This window comes from Ascaphus truei, chromosome 4 (assembly GCF_040206685.1).
Source record: "Ascaphus truei isolate aAscTru1 chromosome 4, aAscTru1.hap1, whole genome shotgun sequence".
Taxonomy (NCBI): Eukaryota; Metazoa; Chordata; class Amphibia; order Anura; family Ascaphidae; genus Ascaphus; species Ascaphus truei.
Window position 1 is genome coordinate 148,617,192 of NC_134486.1, and position 18,986 is coordinate 148,636,177.

The following is an 18,986-nucleotide window of genomic DNA, read 5'->3' on the forward strand; positions in this document are numbered from 1 at the left end:
CGTATGAAACAGTTACAGATCAGATTAAAATGTGAGACAGCCTTAGTTTTGAAAGAACTTAAACTGGTGGTGGATGTGAGAGTCTACGGTAGGTTGTTCCAGTTTTGTGGTGCACGGTAAGAGAAGGAGCAGCGGCCAAATACTTTGTTGAACCTTGGGACCATGAACAGTTTTTTGGAGTCTGATCACAGATGATAAGTGCTGCATGTGATAGGGGTGAGGAGCTTGTTCAGATTGATGGGTAGCTTGCCTAGAAAGTACAGCATTTGAAGGCAAGGCAGGAAAGGTGAACTTTGTGCCTAGACTGAAGTTATGACCAATCTAGTTCTTTGAGCATTTCAAAGTGATGTGTGTTGTAGTTGCATTGGAGAACAAAACGGCATAATGAATTGCAGAGGGTGTCAAGTTTGCTAAGGTGGGTTTTGGGTGCTGAGCAATATACTATAAATATATCAAATATAATATATTTTTTATATATAGTCTATTTTGTCACCTGGTCCATGACCATGTCATCAACAACAGTTCTACAAGGGGGATATTATCTATTCCCAAAATATTTTAATAACAGGTGGTCTGTTCAGACAGTACACTGCCAATTGCTAGGGCCTCTGACACTGAACAATCCTTGCTAGTTAACTTATGATGCTGTTAGTCCTTTGCTTTTGCTTGTGGGTATAATGGCTTCAGGGATCATGACTATAATTATGCATTTGCTCAACAAGCAACAGCAAATACATAATTAAGATCAGCAAAAGTTGCTGCATTTGTTGTGGAAAAGAAATATATATTTGCATTATAAATGAAAACAATTAAAGAAAAAATGGAAAGCTACAATCTACAATACCAGTGCATTAGAAGTTTAGTTAAAGTCTTGATCTACAGCAAGAGAAACTTTATTTGAAAACTTTGGGAATAGTAAATTGCCAGGTATCAGTAAAAATGTGTTGACACTGGATATCATTTTTTTTTCATTTTTATTATTGTTTGCCTGTAGAAAGATAATGTTATACTTTTTTTTTTTATATAGTTCTGATCGTGTACCTACAATAAACAAATAATTTAAAGAGCAAGAGAGCAACCTCTGGTGAATTAGGCTAAGGCCCCGCTCCCAGAGTCAGCGCGCCCGCACTGCAGACAGACGGTGCGCTGACATACACAGACCGCGATATGCGCTCTGTAGGGAGCGGGAGCCGGAGCGGGAGGTGGGCGGGAGTGGAAGGTTTGACAGGGAGGGGGGCGTGGCTTGAGCAGAGGGACCCGCTACTCTCCCCCCCCCCCCCTCCCTCCACGGACTCGGGCTGGAGCTGCTGATGGTAAGCAACACACACACAGGCACTCATATACACACACACACACAGGCACAAACACTTAAACACACACAGACAGAGGCAGGCACTCACGCACTCATACACACACACACACAGACAGAGGCAGGCACTCACGCACTCATACACACACACACAGACAGAGGCAGGCACTCACGCACTCAGACACACACACACACACACAGACAGAGGCAGGCACTCACGCACTCATACACACACACACACACACAGACAGAGGCAGGCACTCACGCACTCAGACACACACACAGACAGGCACGCTGCTTTCACTCCACACTCCTCCCCGCTCCCCGAAGCCTCTCCTCCTCCCGAAGCCTCCCCTCCCCATTGGCTCACAGCCACACCACGTGATGCGTCAATGCTAGGGAACACCATTTTCTTGTGTCCCATAGCGGCTGACGCGCCACAGCGTGTAGTGCGCTGTGCCGCCAGGGGGGACCGGGACCGGCTCGGGAGGATACCCCTGCTGGTGGGGAACTCGCGTGTGGCCGCCCGCGCCAACGAGCGCAGCGGGACCGAGGCCTTAAGGTCTTGAAAGTAAACAGCAGGAAAGTTTTAATAAGCCTGATCTGAGGAAGAGAGGAGAACTCTCGAAAGCTTGTCTTATAATATCTATTGTTACTCCAAATAAAAAAGGTATCGCCTAATACTGAAGTACTCATTTACTCTGCAATAAATAAGTAATGTGATGTGTGCTGACAATCGAGAGCTAAACTCGCTTGTTCAGATTTTAGAATAATGAGTCAAAGGACTTTGTCTAAACTTGTATGCATAAAAAAAATGGAATTCCTCTACAGTGTCTGTTGAATTTATAAGTGCAATCCTCCATACTCTTCTTAAAAGACATATTTTTCCATCACTAGTTTGCACATTTCTATTTTCTCATCTGTACTGCGTCCTTCCTCATTAATAGCATGAATAACTTTGCATACTAATGCCTAACTATTACGAATACAAGAACAAATAACACTTTAATGGACAAAATAAACAGGAAAGTATATGATCAGGATGGACAGGAGCAATTTGTTTATCTGAAAACTGAGGTGGTATAATTGTTAAGGTGCAGGCCTAAAATATATATATATATATATATATATATATATATATATATATATATATATATATATATATATATATATATATATATATATGGAAAGGGGGAAAACACAGGCGCAAACTGTTGACTAAACAATAAAATATGAGCATAAGTGGACTGGGGATATACTTAGAGTCTTTGATTTCTCTGAAATAAAAAATAGAAAAGAGACAAAATATGGTGAAGTACGTTTTTGTAATGGTTAATGCGCAAAAGTAGATCGCTACTTACAAAGTAGCAGAGGTATAAAAGCATATAGGATATAAAATCCTCTCCGTCCTGCTGCCTGGAGTGATGATCTGCTTCCTCTCCACGTGGAACGCCAAGATTCTCTGTGGTAGGTTTCCTCCGTCTGCAGCTGCCCCCCTGAGCTCCCTGGTTCCTCCTCTGATGTCGCGAGATTGTACTGCTGACGTCACTTGGCCGAGATTACGGCCGTAACTCGGGGATAATGTCCAAGGGATGCATGGATATTAAGGGAATTAGGCTGAATGTAAATTCTGGATAGGGGATGCTAAGAAATATTCAAAAGCCTCCGCCCTACGCGTTTCGTCCTGTAGCTAGGATTTCATCTGCAGACGGAGGAAACCTACCACAGAGAATCTTGGCGTTCCACGTGGAGAGGAAGCAGATCATCACTCCAGGCAGCAGAACGGAGAGGATTTTATATCCTATATGCTTTTATACCTCTGCTACTTTGTAAGTAGCGATCTACTTTTGCGCATTAACCATTACAAAAACGTACTTCACCATATTTTGTCTCTTTTCTATTTTTTATTTCAGAGAAATCAAAGACTCTAAGTATATCCCCAGTCCACTTATGCTCATATTTTATTGTTTAGTCAACAGTTTGCGCCTGTGTTTTCCCCTTTTCCCTATATATTTTTGCTATAGTGTGTAGTTTAACACCTAGGCAGCAATTGTTACTATTTTATTGTTTTATGTTTTAATTTGCACACTTAGTATTTTATAGTTAGTATATATATATATATTTTTTTTTTGGTTTGTTGCAAAATAAAAGTTGAAAACATGTACATTTTCAGAAAGCTCAGGGCGGGGTATAACATTACAGTAAATCCAGTTAGGTATTCAGTGTATGTTAGTTTAAGAACCACATTAAAAGTCATAATATTTATCTTGTGACGTAGGTTTCCACTGTCATATAAAGACGACTATTGAAATCAAGTTTTCAGTTCCCTGCACAGGATGCTTCCCAGCTATTTATGTTGGAATATCATGGAACAGGAACGTGTGTGTGCGTGTGTGTGTGCGCGCGCGCGCAAAGTCAAAAGCTGACGACCAAGTTTCCAGTGCTGGAAATAAACTCCTAGCTTTTAACATATTTATGTAGGGTGGTGTAAAAGGGTTGTGTCCACCCACATCCCTTTCATATGACCAAACTGATCAAACCAGTTTACATATAAAAGCAGCACTGCAGATTTGCACCATCAGAATTAAGATAGTTTGTAGATTGTGATACCTAATTAATGTATTTATGTATATATTAATTTATATATCGCCATCCATGTACATAGCACTTCACAGCAGTAATGTATTGCCCCGAAGATGTTACAATCTAATGGACCAAGATATCACTCATACAAGGTTGTCTTGTGCATCAACTATCGAGACTGCAGAGGTTTTTTCGTCAGATCTGTGGAAGATGAAGCTGTACACTTTCTGATTTCCGACAAAGTGGAATGAATTATATTCTTAACCCTTTCACTGCCACATCGGTCTCAGGTTGGCAGGTTGGCAATAGCATTCACAACCAATAACATATTTGTCATTTTTCCATTTTTTTCCTTCTTGTGTGCTAATGTAACGTTCTGCATTATCAGGCAATAAGGGCTTTTTTTCCGAGGAAACTAAGGCTGCGTCCCCGCTAGCGCTGAGTGGGCGGCGTTTGTGGCGGTTACTTACATATATAGATATATGTAAGTCCCAGCTGATGCTGTGTGCGTGCGCGGGAACACACACTCACCCGCGCTCGGCGCTTAGGTTAAAAAAAAAACCCTGACTTTCCAGCGCGCTCAACTACCCGCAATGGCGCTCTCCAAGCATGAGTGCACTCGGCGCCGTGGGACTCAGCCTAAGGCTGTGGCCAGGCTGGGAGTGATGACTATATTTTAGTTTTACAATTAGATATACACAATCTTAGCAAGCTCAAAATCCAGACACACAATATTTGATATGTATATAGTAATTTGTGTCAATTGGTGTGCTACTGGGATAGGGTCTACCTTGACATCGTTGCAGGCTGGAAATGTTTTGGCCAAAGGATTGAACTAAATGACCCATACTTGTGAGAAGAAAAAATAAAGAAAAACCTGAGTAATTAACTAATTAATTTGTCACCTTGCATGTGCATTGGGGCTCCTTTGTTTACTGCTGTATATTTTAGTTTTTGACATGTTAATGGAATGATGATTTCCCATATCTCCAGGCAGAGAACCATATCCAACATGCTGTGTTGATGTTGTGTCCCACAATGGATGCTCTTTGACAGAAGTTATGAGAAACAGCAGAGTCCTGTGCTCGCAGCAGTGGTCACTTTATTGTACAGTAGTTTGAATGGAGTTATAGAGCTTTAGGGGATCAGCATCTGTGACTGTAACTGGAATTACTTTTTGTGTCTTTGTTTTCAAGTGAACACCCTTTTTCTAATATTTGTACGTATATTAAGTCATACTCATGTACTACGTCATATTAGAGCAGATGGTTCATTTTCAGAAGATAACATGCAGAATAGGGACAGCTGCTGTGATTGCTCAGGGAGACTTTGCACAAGCCTTTCAACACATTGAACCCTCATTATTCGTATGTCAATCTAAGTTAAAGCACCAATATTGCCTATTGTTTTAGCGTAGCCTTAGACACTGCAACTGTACCCTTATGAGAAATTAAGCATTATTTATTTATAAAATGCTTTACCAGGAAGTAATACATTTTGAGTTACCTCTCGTTTTCAAGAATGTGCTGGGCATAGAGTTAAGATGACAAATAATACATGGTTACAAATACATAGTTACATAAGTTAACAAGGTATACATTATATACAAGACATTGCATGCACAGTTAAAGATAATATATTATAGGCGTATGTAACAGTTACAGACCAGATTAAAATGTGAAACCGCTTTAGTTTTCAAAGAACTTAAACTGGTGGTGGATGTGAGAGTCTCCGGTAGGTTGTTCCAGTTTTGGGGTGCACGGTAAGAGAAGGAGGAGCGGCCGGATACTTTGTTGAGCCTTGGGACCATGAACAGTCTTTTGGAGTCAGATCTCAGATGATAAGTATTACAAAACAAAACACTATATTTGGACTAACAATTATATTTTAGGACAAGCTTTCAAGAGTTCTATTCTCTTCCCTGGATCAAGCAATACTGATTTACAAAAGTGTATCTGCGTTTAACACAAAGGGAAAAGAAAGATAACAATCTGAGAAAGGAAGGAATGGCAGTGGGGCAGAGAAATGTAAATAAACAGACAGCAATGGATGAAAGGGACAGTGAGGCATGTGGAGAACAAGCTTCCCAGGAGGACAGAAAGGCAAAGTGTTAGGAGAGGCAAGGAGAACATTTTACATTTCTGATAGTGTTGAAAACCCATAGATTAATATATAAAGCTGTAATTTTAACCAGGGTTACTAATAGCCCTTGGGTTCCCTTGGCAACCTTAATGGATTCCCTGCAATGTTCAAGTCATTTACAAAATGGTACCAAATACAGAAGAATTTACAGTGCATCTGATCTCAGACACGCCATTAGAGAGGGTTGGAGTCCCTTACAATGCATCTGATCTCAGGTGCACTATTAGAGAGGGCTGGGGTTCCTTACAATGCATCGGATTCAGATGCGCTATTAGAGAGGGTTGGGGTTACACAGAATTTCACAATATAATTACAGGCTTCCTTTATTTTCAGAGGATTTTTTTCAGAGTATTATTATTTTGAGTTCAAATGTTTTTCGTTCTTGAGTGCTTTGTTAACATGGATTTTTAAACCCTGATCACTTTTTACAGCTAGATGTCCCACTAGAGTTCAGTTTCCTTCTTCACGGTGTGTTGGTGTGCAGGTTCATTCGTTTTTTGTTTTTTTTAATCACCCTTATAAAATCCGCCCTCTTTTACACACATCAGTTGCCCCACTGGTCATCACACAGCTACCATGACCAGTGGATACACTTCGGAAAAGAAGAATCAGTGCTTTCCACTGGCGGATTGTCCCCTTAGCAGCCTGTGGCTCATTCCCATACAGGGAGCCTGACATCACATCACCTTTTGTTGCTGAAATCTCTTTTTTCTCTCTCTGTAACTCACAGTCATGTGAAGACGGGAGAGCTCATTGTATTCAGTGAGGGGTCTCTGCAAAGATCCCATCGCACATAAGTATTTGAAAGTCTCCAATTACACTGCACATGCCCACAAATATTAAGAACAGAGACCTTTTCATGTTTGTGTGATACTGTACATTGCGAAGCAGGACGGGGGTTTCCTCAGATACTCTGTTTGTAACAGCAGCTGCCTCCCTGGTGAGACTCTGTGGTGCGGTCCCAGCTCCAGTGGGTAGTGTGATTACTGCAGATCTAGCAGGGAAGTTCACTGAAGGGGATGCCAACTCTGCAGCCTGGTGGCTCTAAAGGGCTGGGAAGTGACACAGAGAGGAGAAAACTATGGTGACTGAGCAGGATCTGGACTACACTTTCAGATCACTTGAAAACAACATATTCTTCTCAAAGGGAAGAATATCAGGGATCAGTACTCAGGCGATGGCATGGTAAACCCACACTGAACAAGAAGACAGTGCTGGGGAGAATCAAGGCTGTTGACAGATCTTGCTGGTGGTCTCCTGTTGCTTTATACCAGGAGCTTCTCAGGCAGAGGACCTCGGCCATGGAAGAAGACCAAGCAACCAGCACTGAGCCACAAGCAGAGGGCACCATGTCTGAGGCTTTCTCCAAACTCTGGACAGATGTGATGGGAATGCTGGTGAGTTGGTTTAGGGGGGTGGGGAGGGGGGGAGGCTTTAGAAGCGGGGGGGGGGGGGGGGGGGAGGGGGTAACTAAACAGTACACACATGCATCCAATAACAACGGCAACTTTTAAAGTGCTTACCCTCTCTACCTGCTCCTGTGCTGTGATATGGGAATAAGATCTTGACTTGTGGATATTCTGCAGTGCAGTCAACATGGTATGGATACTTTAGCTTAGTTTTAAAAGGCATTTCGTCTATGATCACGTTGTGGTTAGATGGCTAGTATAGATTACTGTTGTTTTTAAGTCATAATGTGGGCTCCTTATCCCTGTAGTGCTACTATAACAGATGTGTAAATTTGTGGTAGGATTATTTTGGATGTCTTCATTTATGATTACTTTGCCATCTATTCCCTTGGGAGAACTTTTTCTCTCCTGCTGAGTTTCTTTCTCTTCTTCCATAAAGTAGATTGTGTGGTGTCAAACAAAGCAAATAAGCTTTTATTAGTAACAGCTCATACTATCTGATATTTACAGTGTTGTACTGTGATGATCATCTGCTATTCATACTGTGTGGTGGAGGTTGGTAATATTTAACACTGGAAAGGACTTTGCTCCTTTCAAATGCTATACAACAGTGTAAACAGACTTGCCATGTGCTCTAGGACTTGTCAATGCAGTCACAATTATGTAATTCTTAGCATTACATCTTTACTTTGATTGCCAACAGAAATGTAGCGCTTAGTCAATGTAAAACATGTTCAAAGAACAATTATTTCGTACAATACTTTGAAAAATATTCAATGGTCTTCATAAAAGAAATGCGTTTTTGTTTGTCATTTGAGCAGAAATATTTCTAGAACAAGCTTTTGATCTGCTTTTTAAGTATTTTATTTGCTACAGTCTAGCACTAATATATACAAGTAGCTGCTGCCACATTTTGTTGAATGCCATGTACTGGATTTTGTTTTATAGCAAAGGAAAATATTATTTACCTAAAATACTTTGAAATCTGCATGCTGGTGCTTTCTCAAATACTTTCAAACTATTCGTTGTCCTTGGCACATCAGCTAAATGTAGGAAAATGTTGGAATCTGTATATTTTTAGAAAACTGTAGTGTCTGCAATACATATAATAATGTAGACCACATGTGTATTTACATTCTGTTAATGTAAGGTTTTTGTGGCTAAGCAAACATTGCCTTAAATACTTTGAACATTTTATTTTTCTTGGCATACACTTGTGCAAGGGTTTTAAGTATTGTGTGTTTAATAACAATATTATAACAGTAACACAAAATGAGTTACACCTCTAGAGATCAATAATGGTTCAGGACCTTGTTTATTGACATTTGTATTTCCCATGTGTTTGTACTGTAACTATTTTTAGAATCTGTATAAAGAAATTTAATTTCCCCCCAAAATACTCTGGAAATATTTTTTTTTAATCTTGCTACAATTGCTAATGTATGTTGAGTAGCAATAGCAATTTGCCATTTATACCAGAAAATAGTTGTAGATGTGTGTTTAAAAAAAAAAAAAAACTAGTTCACAGGGTAGCCACAGTTTATTACGTTTATGTCAGAGTGAGCTTCCCTGCAGCTATGTGTGACTTGTAACACGCCTCTGAACTCACCAGCTACTGTAGGTCAGAATTCCACTGCTCCAACAACTAGATGTAATTATTTTTCACTACTGTGCTGCTTTAACTTTTTATGAGGTCAAAAGACCTTTTAAGAAAAACAAGAACTAAATAGCAATTTCATCTGAGCAAATGGTGCTAGAATCCCCACTCTATGAATGAAGTTATTTAATTAATGAATTTAATTTGCTGTTTTTGCTCTGGAGTTTGAGATTAGTTACTCTCTTGTTGAAGGTGAAGTGGTTTATTCCCAAATCTATGTTACACTTGGTGTGCTTTATTGCTATTAAAGTGAATGTGCTTCCTTGCATGCACTGTAGCTTGGTATAGGGGTATGTGACTCAAACTTGACTTTGCTATTACATTGTTGCCAAGCGATATATCACGGTATCAAACTATTTTGCCCAGTTCACGATTTTGAGGAGTGATTGCAGGGATCACTATGATTAAATTTTTCTCCCTTTTGCCACAAATAAAAATACCACTTATGAGCATATTCACATGTCTCAGACAGGTCCACAAACCTGTCTTTCCCCAGAGATTCTGGGTAATGACATACAAATGAGCACTCACAGGGTATCACTGTTTGCTTCTTTTCATTTTGACACGGATCCCTATAAAATGATGCCTGGCAGATTGCACAGCTTTCTCCCGTGTACCAAAACATTCTGAGATTCAGTAAACCTTTCCTGGCAGATCTGCATCACATGCAAAATTATATATATATATATATATATATATATATATATATATATATATATATATGCAAATATAGCTGTATGCTCATCTGCATGTCTTAGGCAGGTCTGCAACCCCGCCTTTCCCCATTATCACCCAGCATACAGCACTTCCACTGCAGCAAGGGATTCTGGGAAATGACATGCAAATGAGCACACAGTGTCACTTTTTGCCTCAATAACCATTTTTAACATGGTTCCCTATAGGCTTAAGCTATGTTAAAAATGGTTATTGAGGCAAAAAGTGACACTGTGTGCTCATTTGCATGTCATTTCCCAGAATCCCTTGCTGCAGTGGAAGTGCTGTATGCTGGGTGATAATGGGGAAAGGCGGGGTTGCAGACCTGCCTAAGACATGCAGATGAGCATACAGCTATATTTGCATATTTGCTTTCCTGTGGAGGGTTTTTGTCACTTTTTTTACTCACCATAACTTAACTCAGTATTATGGTTTATATATGTGTGTGTGTGTGTGTGTGTGTGTGTGTGTGTGTGTGTGTGTGTGTGTGTGTGTGTGTGTGTGTGTGTGTGTGTGTGTGTGTGTGTGTGTGTGTGTGTGTGTGTGTGTGTGTGTGTGTGTGTGTGTGTGTGTGTGTGTGTGTGTGTGTGTGTGTGTGTGTGATAACTTAACATTCGGGATGCACATTGATACCCTGACAACCAAGACCTATGCCAAACTAGGGGTACTTTACAGGAACAAATCCTCCCTAAGTCTCCTGGTCAGAAAGCGTATCGCACAGCAAATGCTAATGCCAATTATTGACTATGGAGACACAGTATATGGCTCGGCTCCTCAAACCCACCTTAGCAAACTTGACACCCTCTACAATTCAATTTGTCGTTTTGTTCTCCAATGCAACTACAACACACATCACTGCGAAATGCTCAAAGAACTAGATTGGTCAACACTAGAGTAAAGTTCACCTTTCCTGTCTTGCCTTTAAATTCTTCATGGGCAAGCTACCCAGCTACCTGAACAAGCTTCTCACCCCTACCACTTGCAGCACTTGTCACCTGAGATCAGACTCCAAAAGACTATTCATGGTCCCAAGGCTCAACAAAGTATCCAGACGTTCCTCCTTCTCCTTCCGTGCACCCCAAAACTGGAACAACCTACCAGAGACTCTCACATCCACCACCAGTTTAAGTTCTTTCAAATCTAAGGCTGTCTCACATTTTAACCTGGTCTGTAACTGTTTCATACACTCATAATATATATTTTCTTTAACTGTGCACGCAATGTCTTGTATATAATGTATACCCTGTTCATTTATGTAACTGTTCTTGTAACCATGTATTATTTGTTTTACTCTGTGCCCAGGACATACTTGAAAACGAGAGGTAACTCTCAATGTATTACTTCCTGGTAAAATATTTTATAAATAAATAAATATTTGACAAAGCTGCAAGCAAAAAATTACAGATGTTTGTCTACAGCAGTGTTTTTCAATGAGGGTTCCTAGGAAACATTGGATTCCCTGCAACTTTCAGGTTATTTGAAATTTGTACCAAATACAGAAGAATTTACAATGTATCTGATCTCTAACACGCTATAAGAGAGAGTTGGGGTTTCTTACAATGTATCTGATCTCAGACGCACTATTAGAGAGGGTTGGGGTTCCTTACAATGCATCTAATGTCAGATACGCTATTAGAGAGGGTTGGGGATCCTTACCAAGCATCTGATCTCACACAGTATTCAATAGGGTTGCTGTTCCTTACAATGCATCTGATCTCAGACGCACTATTAGAGAGAGTTGGGGCTCCTGACATTGCGTAATCTCAGACACAGCATTAGATAGGGTTGGAGTCCCTTACAATGCATCTGATCTTAGACGTAGAATTAGAGAGGGTTGGGGTTCCTTACAATACATCTGATCTCAGACTCGCTATTAGAGAGGGTTGGTGTTCTGCAGAATTTCACAAAATAATTTTAGGGTTCTTTACCAAAAAAAGGTCAATAACCACTGGTCTACAGGCACCTTCTGGGTGCTTCATACATAGACCAATAAACTGCTGAATCTGCTGTGTATTTATTTCTTTTCAGCTGTTGTTGTGCACACATTTAATACATTCTTTAGGGTGTTGCATTGACACTGAGCATTGAAATCAATTTGGAAACAGAAAATATAAACCTATTGATTTTCTCATGATTTCTTTTTTAAACTTTAAACATCTATATTATTATTTGAGAACATAGGCGATTTATGTTGCATGGATTTGTGTTTATAAATATTGCTAGTGTGAATAATAATCGTATGCATTGCATATTAAGGCAGCAATCCTGCTTTCCTTTTTTTTATTTTAGCGTTATCGGATTACATCAGGGAGTGTCCGGAGCCGAACTGTGTTAATTTCAGCTCCTGGGACCCCCTGCTTCCTGAGATACTTACCTCCATAGGGGGTGCCGGTAGCAGATCCAGCTGGAATTTGTGGAGCTATCAAAATGGCGGCTTAAATGTCCTGCATCAGGTGCACCAATAGGAAGCTGTGATGTCATCCCTTGCGACTTCCTATTGGCCCACGTGACTGCGGACTTTAAACCTGCAGAGAGATACCAGCACCCTGCAAGGAGGTAAGTATCTCCGGAGTCAGGGAGTCCTCTGAGCTGAAATTAATGGGGTTCATCTACGGAGATCCACCTATAAAAAAAACCCCACATGTTATGCTCCTTTAAATAAGAAGTCTGCGCTGATCACCATTTTTTTTTTAAATTTACTTTAAGAAATCTCGTGTTGCCTTTTACAACACTTATTTGTTTCACTTTGTTTAGGAGATATAAACGTTTGCAATATTAAGTGTCTGGAATGTTAAAATGGAGCTCTAATCGTTGCAGTTCTGAAAACCTCAGAAACTAAAGTTTGAAAAAAAAATATGATTTGTAGCACTTAAAAAAAATGTGCAGGATACTCTAAGGGTTGGATACTAACATTAGATGAGATAAACATATCAAGGTTGGTGGGGGGGGGGGGATTGCTGCTTTAATAGAATTAGTGAAGTAATGGCAAGCACATTGGTTTTGAAAATGGGGAATAAGATTAATGACAAAAAGGCCGTTAAAATGGAGAGGAATATGTACAAACATCTTGGACAGACCAAATCTTCGCTGGCGTTTAGCCACCACTCACCTCGGCACCGGAACAACCTCCGGCAACTGCTTCGGCGCCAAGGTAAGCCCCTAACCTTATCCCGTACCCTAAAAACTCTCTAATGTTAATTCCTAATACTAACATTACCTACTACTCTAAAAACCTTAACCCCTTACCCTAAACAGTTTACCCATAAAACTTTAATCCCCTACCCTGAAATCCTTTACCCTAATCCCTTACCCGAAATACCTAATACGTTACCCTAATCCCCTACCCTAAAAACCTATTACTTTACCCTAATTCCCTACCCTAAATACTTAATACTTTTCCCTCAATCCCCTACCCTAAAAACCTAATACCTTACCCTAAAACCCCTATCCTTAACCCCCGACCCGCTAAAACTCCTTCGATTAATTGCCCTTATTGGCGAAGCGGACGGCGGCTGAGTGTACAGCGGTGTAGGGTCCCTCGGCGACCAAACACCGGCAGAGACCTGGTCGCGGCAAAACGGACATGACCAAATGTCCGATTCCGTATAAACGTATCACAGGTCCAGAATGGTGGCAACGTTGGAGCAAAAAAACCGCACCAGATTTACTAAAGAAAAGGAACACTGTTGTAGGTAATGTTTTTTTTTTGCATGGATACTTCTGTAGCAGTTTTGTTTGCACCGCTTTTGCCATATTTTTGCACCTGACTTTGATACATATCCCACATAGCGTATAAGATATTTGTTAGACGTTCACTAGGGCTGTATATTCTTCATCTAGATCAGGGGTTCTCAATTTCAGTCCTCAATACTTCCCCCCACCCCCAACAGATCAGGTTTAAAAGATATCCCTGCATCAGCACAGGTGGCTCAAGCAGTGGCTTAGTCAAAGACTGATTTTATTCCCCTGTGCGAAAGCAGGGATATCCTTAAAACCTGACCTGTTGGGGGGGTGGGGTCTTTAGGATTGGCATTGAGCACCCCTGATCTACATGTGCAGTCAGAGCTGTATAAACAAAGTGATTGTTGTAGCTGTGCCCATAAAGACTTTGTAGGTTGTGATACCTTGTAATGAACCAACGTATCAATTGTGTAAGGTTGTCTTGTTGCAATAAACTTACAATGATTCTCCAATGGAAAAGTTTGTAATCTATAGCACATGATACACAGGGGCGTGACCTGACACCCTAAGGCTGCGTCCATAGCACGGGAAGCCGTGCTGAGCCGTGCGGTCGCGCCGCGCTGAGCCCCTGCATCCTCAATGAAGATGCCTTGAGAGGGGGCTCACGCGAGCGTCCCCAGACGTGCATCCCAGGCGAGGAGTTTGATTTTTCAGCCGACAGCCAAGCTGTTTGTCAGAGCGCTGTCGGCTGAAAACATCCAATCAGCGTGAGGCAGTGTCAACGTCACGGCGCCGTTGATTGGCCCAGCGACGTCACTGCCCCGCCTCCCTCAGCCTCCCCCCACCTCCCGATCGCGCCCGCTGGCTACCCTGCATGTGCATGAAATCGCACAGATTTCAGCAGGCGAGCCTCAGCGTCAGCGCGCCTCAGCACTGCTACCCCCTCTATGGACTTGGCCTAAGTCAGTGTTTCCCAACCAGGGTTCAGCGGCACCCTGGGGTTCCATGAGAGGATCAACAGGGTGCAGAGGAATTTCCCTGATCTCCCAGAACAGGGCAGTTTCCTCTATCCTGATTGGCAGCACCAGCAGACAATCAGGATGAGGTGTCAGGCTCCTGTGGGGGTGTGGCCAAGCAGAGGAGGAGGAAGCAGCATGGGCAGTAGAGAGGTGAGGCTGTGTGTGTTTGCCTCTGGTGTGTGTGTGTGTGTGTGTTTTCTGGCACTGTCCTGGTGCCATTGTTAAGTATGTGCAGACAAATTTGTTTATCTTATTATATATTTGTGAAAGCACTGTATGCCTGTCTGCATCTTCCTGTGTCCCTAGGGGAAATCTCATTGGTCCCTTGGGCCGCCCGCCCCCGCACCTCTCATTGGCCTGAGGCGGAGTGATGACACACACACACACACACACACACACACACACACACACACACACACACACACACACACACACACTCTGTTGCTTGGCCTCACTCACCCCCGTCAGTTGGACCGCAGCTCACCTTCCACACACCCCCCCTCCTCTCCCGGTGCCCCATCTCTCCCGGTGCCCCTCACTCTCTCCCCCCTCCCCACCTCACCCAAATCCCCACGCTCCGCAACATCCCCAGCTGCACCATCACCCTCACCGTGCGCCGCTCCCGGAGAGGGGAAGCGCGGCCCTCCTGCTCAGCAACAAACTCCAGGCTCCTCCCCCCTCGCTCACAACGAGGAAAAGCGCGGCGCGGCCCGGGCCTCCTGCACTCCCCCTCACGTGCGCCGGCTCCCGGAGAGGGGAAGCGCGGCCCTCCTGCTCAGCAGCAAACTCCAGGCTCCTCCCCCCTCACTCACAACGAGGAACGGAGGGGAAGCGCGGCGCGGCCCGGGCCTCCTGCACTCCCCCTCACGTGCGCCGGCTCCCGGAGAGGGGAAGCGCGGCCCTCCTGCTCAGCAGCAAACTCCAGGCTCCTCCCCCCTCGCTCACAACGAGGAACGGAGGGGAAGCGCGGCGCGGCCCGGGCCTCCTGCACTCCCCCTCACGTGCGCCGGCTCCCGGATGGAGGGGAAGCGCGGCGCGGGCCTCCTCCTCACGTGCATCAGCTCCCAGACGGAGGATAAGCGCGGCGCGGGCCTCCTGCCACTCTTGCCCCCCCCGCCAGCTTCCCGAACTCACCTCCTGCCCCAGCCAGATGCCACGGGGTCAAGGTAAGTCACCCACCGTCTCCCACCCACGCACTGTCACCCAGTCACCCACACACCCACACAGTCACCCACACAGTCACCCAGTCACTTTCACCCAGTCACCCACTTTCACCCTGTCACCCAAACCCACTCAGTCACCCACCCACTCAGTCACCCACCCACCCACCCACTCAGTCAAAACTCATATTTTCCGGCCACGCTCACGTACGCTCACGGGCGCTGGGTGTTTGCTGAGACAAATTAAACTGACTTTGAGGTGCACTGAGGGGTCACATGACCTGATCAGCCAATCAGCGCCAGTCTGTTTTGGCTACGCGCCCCCCCCCCCCTCGCGCTTACAGGAAAAGTTGCCGGACACCCAAACACTAATGCTTGTAGAGTTGTTGACGTCACCACTCAAGCATGAGCGCGGTCCGCGGCACGGGGGGACAGCCTTAGTAACATAGCTAGCTTCCTTACAAACCGATGCATGCAAACTGACAAATTTCTCCCCTCCTCTGAGTGTGGATTATTTGAACCTACAGTATTGCGCTATGCTTCACTGTAATATATATATATTTATTAGCTTCTTATTATGGAATTTATAGCACTACTTGGGGGATTAAAGCAAAGATATGCTGTAGACACAAAATGTTCTAATTTTCACCCGCTGTGATGTACGTTGATGATGGAATCTTTATTTTGTCCTTACCCCCATCCCTTTTATTTTCTGTTCCTATCACTATTCCCTTTTAAATACTTTCAATAAAGTTTTATTTAAAAAAAAAAAAACCCACAAAGGATGCTTTTCTTAATATATAGCTGTTAAGGTTGCCATGGTAACCTTTAGACTGCACTGGGCTCTGGGGAGAGCTCCATTTTAAGCTCCCAGACACTTAATATTTCAAATGCTTATCTCCTTATCTGAGCCTCAGATTTTTAAAATAAAAAATGTGTTGGAATGGGCAAGAAGAGATCTCTTTTTAAAAAAAAAGCCTGCTGCTTGATCCGCACATGGCTAGTGGCTCCTAGCAGCACACAGTTTGTTTCTGTACTTCTATTTCACATGGTGGCACAGCCCGATCTTCGACATTATCACAACCGTATAAAGACACTTTGTAGTCGGATCAATCATTCTAACATCTGCATCGATAACGCCAATCACTATCTGAAAGAGGCTGAAAACTAAGCCAGTAAATATATCCTTCCAGATTCCCCGCAGTGAACAGTCAATGCTTTGTGATGGAGCGTCTCCACTGAGTTCTGGCAGCTAGTTTTAACTGTTAAAGTTTGGCAGCAGGGACTGAAGGATCCATGAGTGAGGGTTGTAGAAAGGAAGCCAATGTAATTATTGTGTAGATGCTAGAAGAGAAAAGCACTAATTATCCCAAGACACGTAGTTTGGGGCAACTTCTGGAAAATGCATAGCATGGTGATTTCCTGTTTATGCACGTGCAGTTCATAATATGCTGTCTAAAGGCCATATCTTCCTTGTTGTATTTTTATTTTATGTTTCACTGTAGAGTAACACTGAGTAGAGTCCAAGTATCCAAAGTTTTCTTTTAAAACAGATATTCTAACATCTCCAAAAATTATTGAAGTTCTCCAATAATTACATATATTTATTCAGCTGTTCCTTATCCATTTGGTTATTATAAAGTGTTAGAGGCAAAATATCAGCACATACGAACTGGGAAAGGGTTTGTTTATTGGGTTAAAGCAGCAGGCATCGCCTATCACCATTTATTCCCCATTTCTTGCCCTTTCTTACTTTTTTTATTTTTACATTTGAACCTTCATTCAGGGGATATAAGGGTTTGAAATATTAAGTGTTCAGGAAGTTCTCGCCAGGGCCCATTGCCATCTAAAGGTTACCATGGAAGCCTCAGAAGTTAGAGATTAAGACTAGAACAACAATATTTTTTTTTTTACAGATCAGGGCAAGCTTGGGGCACACTAACATTATGTGAGTTAAGCTCATATACAGTAGGACTCTAGGGGAATTGTTGCTTTAAATTAGAACTGTATTTGCTAGGTAAGAAGCTTAGGTGATCTGAACAGTTATACTTGCCATCACTATATGGCTCTAAGACCCATCTGATCACTAAGTATGTGTTGATGTTCAGCGCCCCAAGCTTTCACAAAGGGATTGATTGTGTGCAAACCATGCTCGGTACAAATCTTTTCGAAACGGACTAGTTAAGAAGTATAGAGAAAAAACAATATCTAGGGAAAAGATAGAAGGTGAATCTGGAATAATACGTGTACAAATATCAGACAGTGTGGAGCTCTGTGGTTTCTGGAGACAGTCTGTAATCCTCAAGGACATAATTTAGTAGGTTTCTGTGTCAATGAGCTGAAGTGGTAGAAAATACTGTACATTATTATTCACCCGCGCCCGGCAATCTACTGCAGTTTTTATTGCAGCTAACAAAAGGTTAATAAAAAAACAAGTGTACTAAAACAAGCGCTAGACCTGATAATAAGTGCAGTGCACAAAAAGCAGCCTGGTTATCTAATGTGGGTAAAATCTCAAATAATGCCCAAAAAACAATTAAAAATACAAAAATAGTAATATACTGTACCTGGCGCATGTGAAAGATAATCAATAAACAGTGATAACATATAAATTGTGTGACCATAAATATATAACCAAAAGTGGTGATGATTATCTAGAGTCCAATAAAAGGATATAATGGTATATGGAATGAATAGAGTCCTTTTCTTCAGTGATAATCAAAGATAGACTCAGTCCTCCAACCATGTGAAGAAGTTCCTCCCTGCAGCAGCTGTTTCCTATATGTTAAGACATAAACCAGGGACACAACATTGCGAAGTGCAGTTTGTAAGCAAAGACGCCCTCTGATATAACTGTCCAAAAGAATGCCTACTTACTAGAGGTAGGAAGGCAGCATACAGTTGAGAGAAACTGTGTCTTGGGTCTTCTAAATCCACACCTTTTTAGGGTGTCATGAACCCCCCGTGATCCCCCTGGTCCGATTGGATTTGGATGGGAAAAATACCCTTTTCCCAAGGTAAACTGTTTTCTGCAGATGTCTTAGAGACCTAAGCTCAAATCTCCATAATGGGGAATAAGAGAGAGGAAAGGGATTGCGCAATACGTCTATACTTTAATAAAATATCCTAAACTAAAACAACAAGCATACTCACGTTACACTTGTGAGTTAAAAACAAATTAGAAGTGCCCGGCCTGGCTACCAGCTGCAAACCGTCTCTAGCAATCCTGATGACAACACGTGCACTCCTTGTTGTTTCGGCGCACCACGATGACGTCACCAGCTCTGTGCCAGATGGATCACCTGATCGGCA

General features: G+C 42.6%; 1 protein-coding gene across 8 annotated transcripts in view; it reads left to right on the top strand.

Moving 5' to 3' along the window:
- The window catches only part of SASH1 (SAM and SH3 domain containing 1), a 628,602-nt gene that overhangs the window by 319,194 nt on the left and 290,422 nt on the right, over nucleotides 1-18,986 (top strand). For 3 of the 8 annotated variants that reach the window (XM_075596661.1, XM_075596664.1, XM_075596665.1), the window contains exon 1: nucleotides 6,623-7,431. The exons of 2 other annotated variants lie outside the window; for them this stretch is intronic. In XM_075596661.1, the coding sequence (XP_075452776.1) occupies nucleotides 7,336-7,431 (96 nt within the window). In that variant the 5' untranslated portion in view covers nucleotides 6,623-7,335. Of the gene's footprint in view, nucleotides 1-6,622; nucleotides 7,432-7,512; nucleotides 7,634-18,986 lie in introns of those variants that run through there. 3 more of the 8 variants (XM_075596672.1, XM_075596668.1, XM_075596662.1) reach the window with 3 other exon arrangements.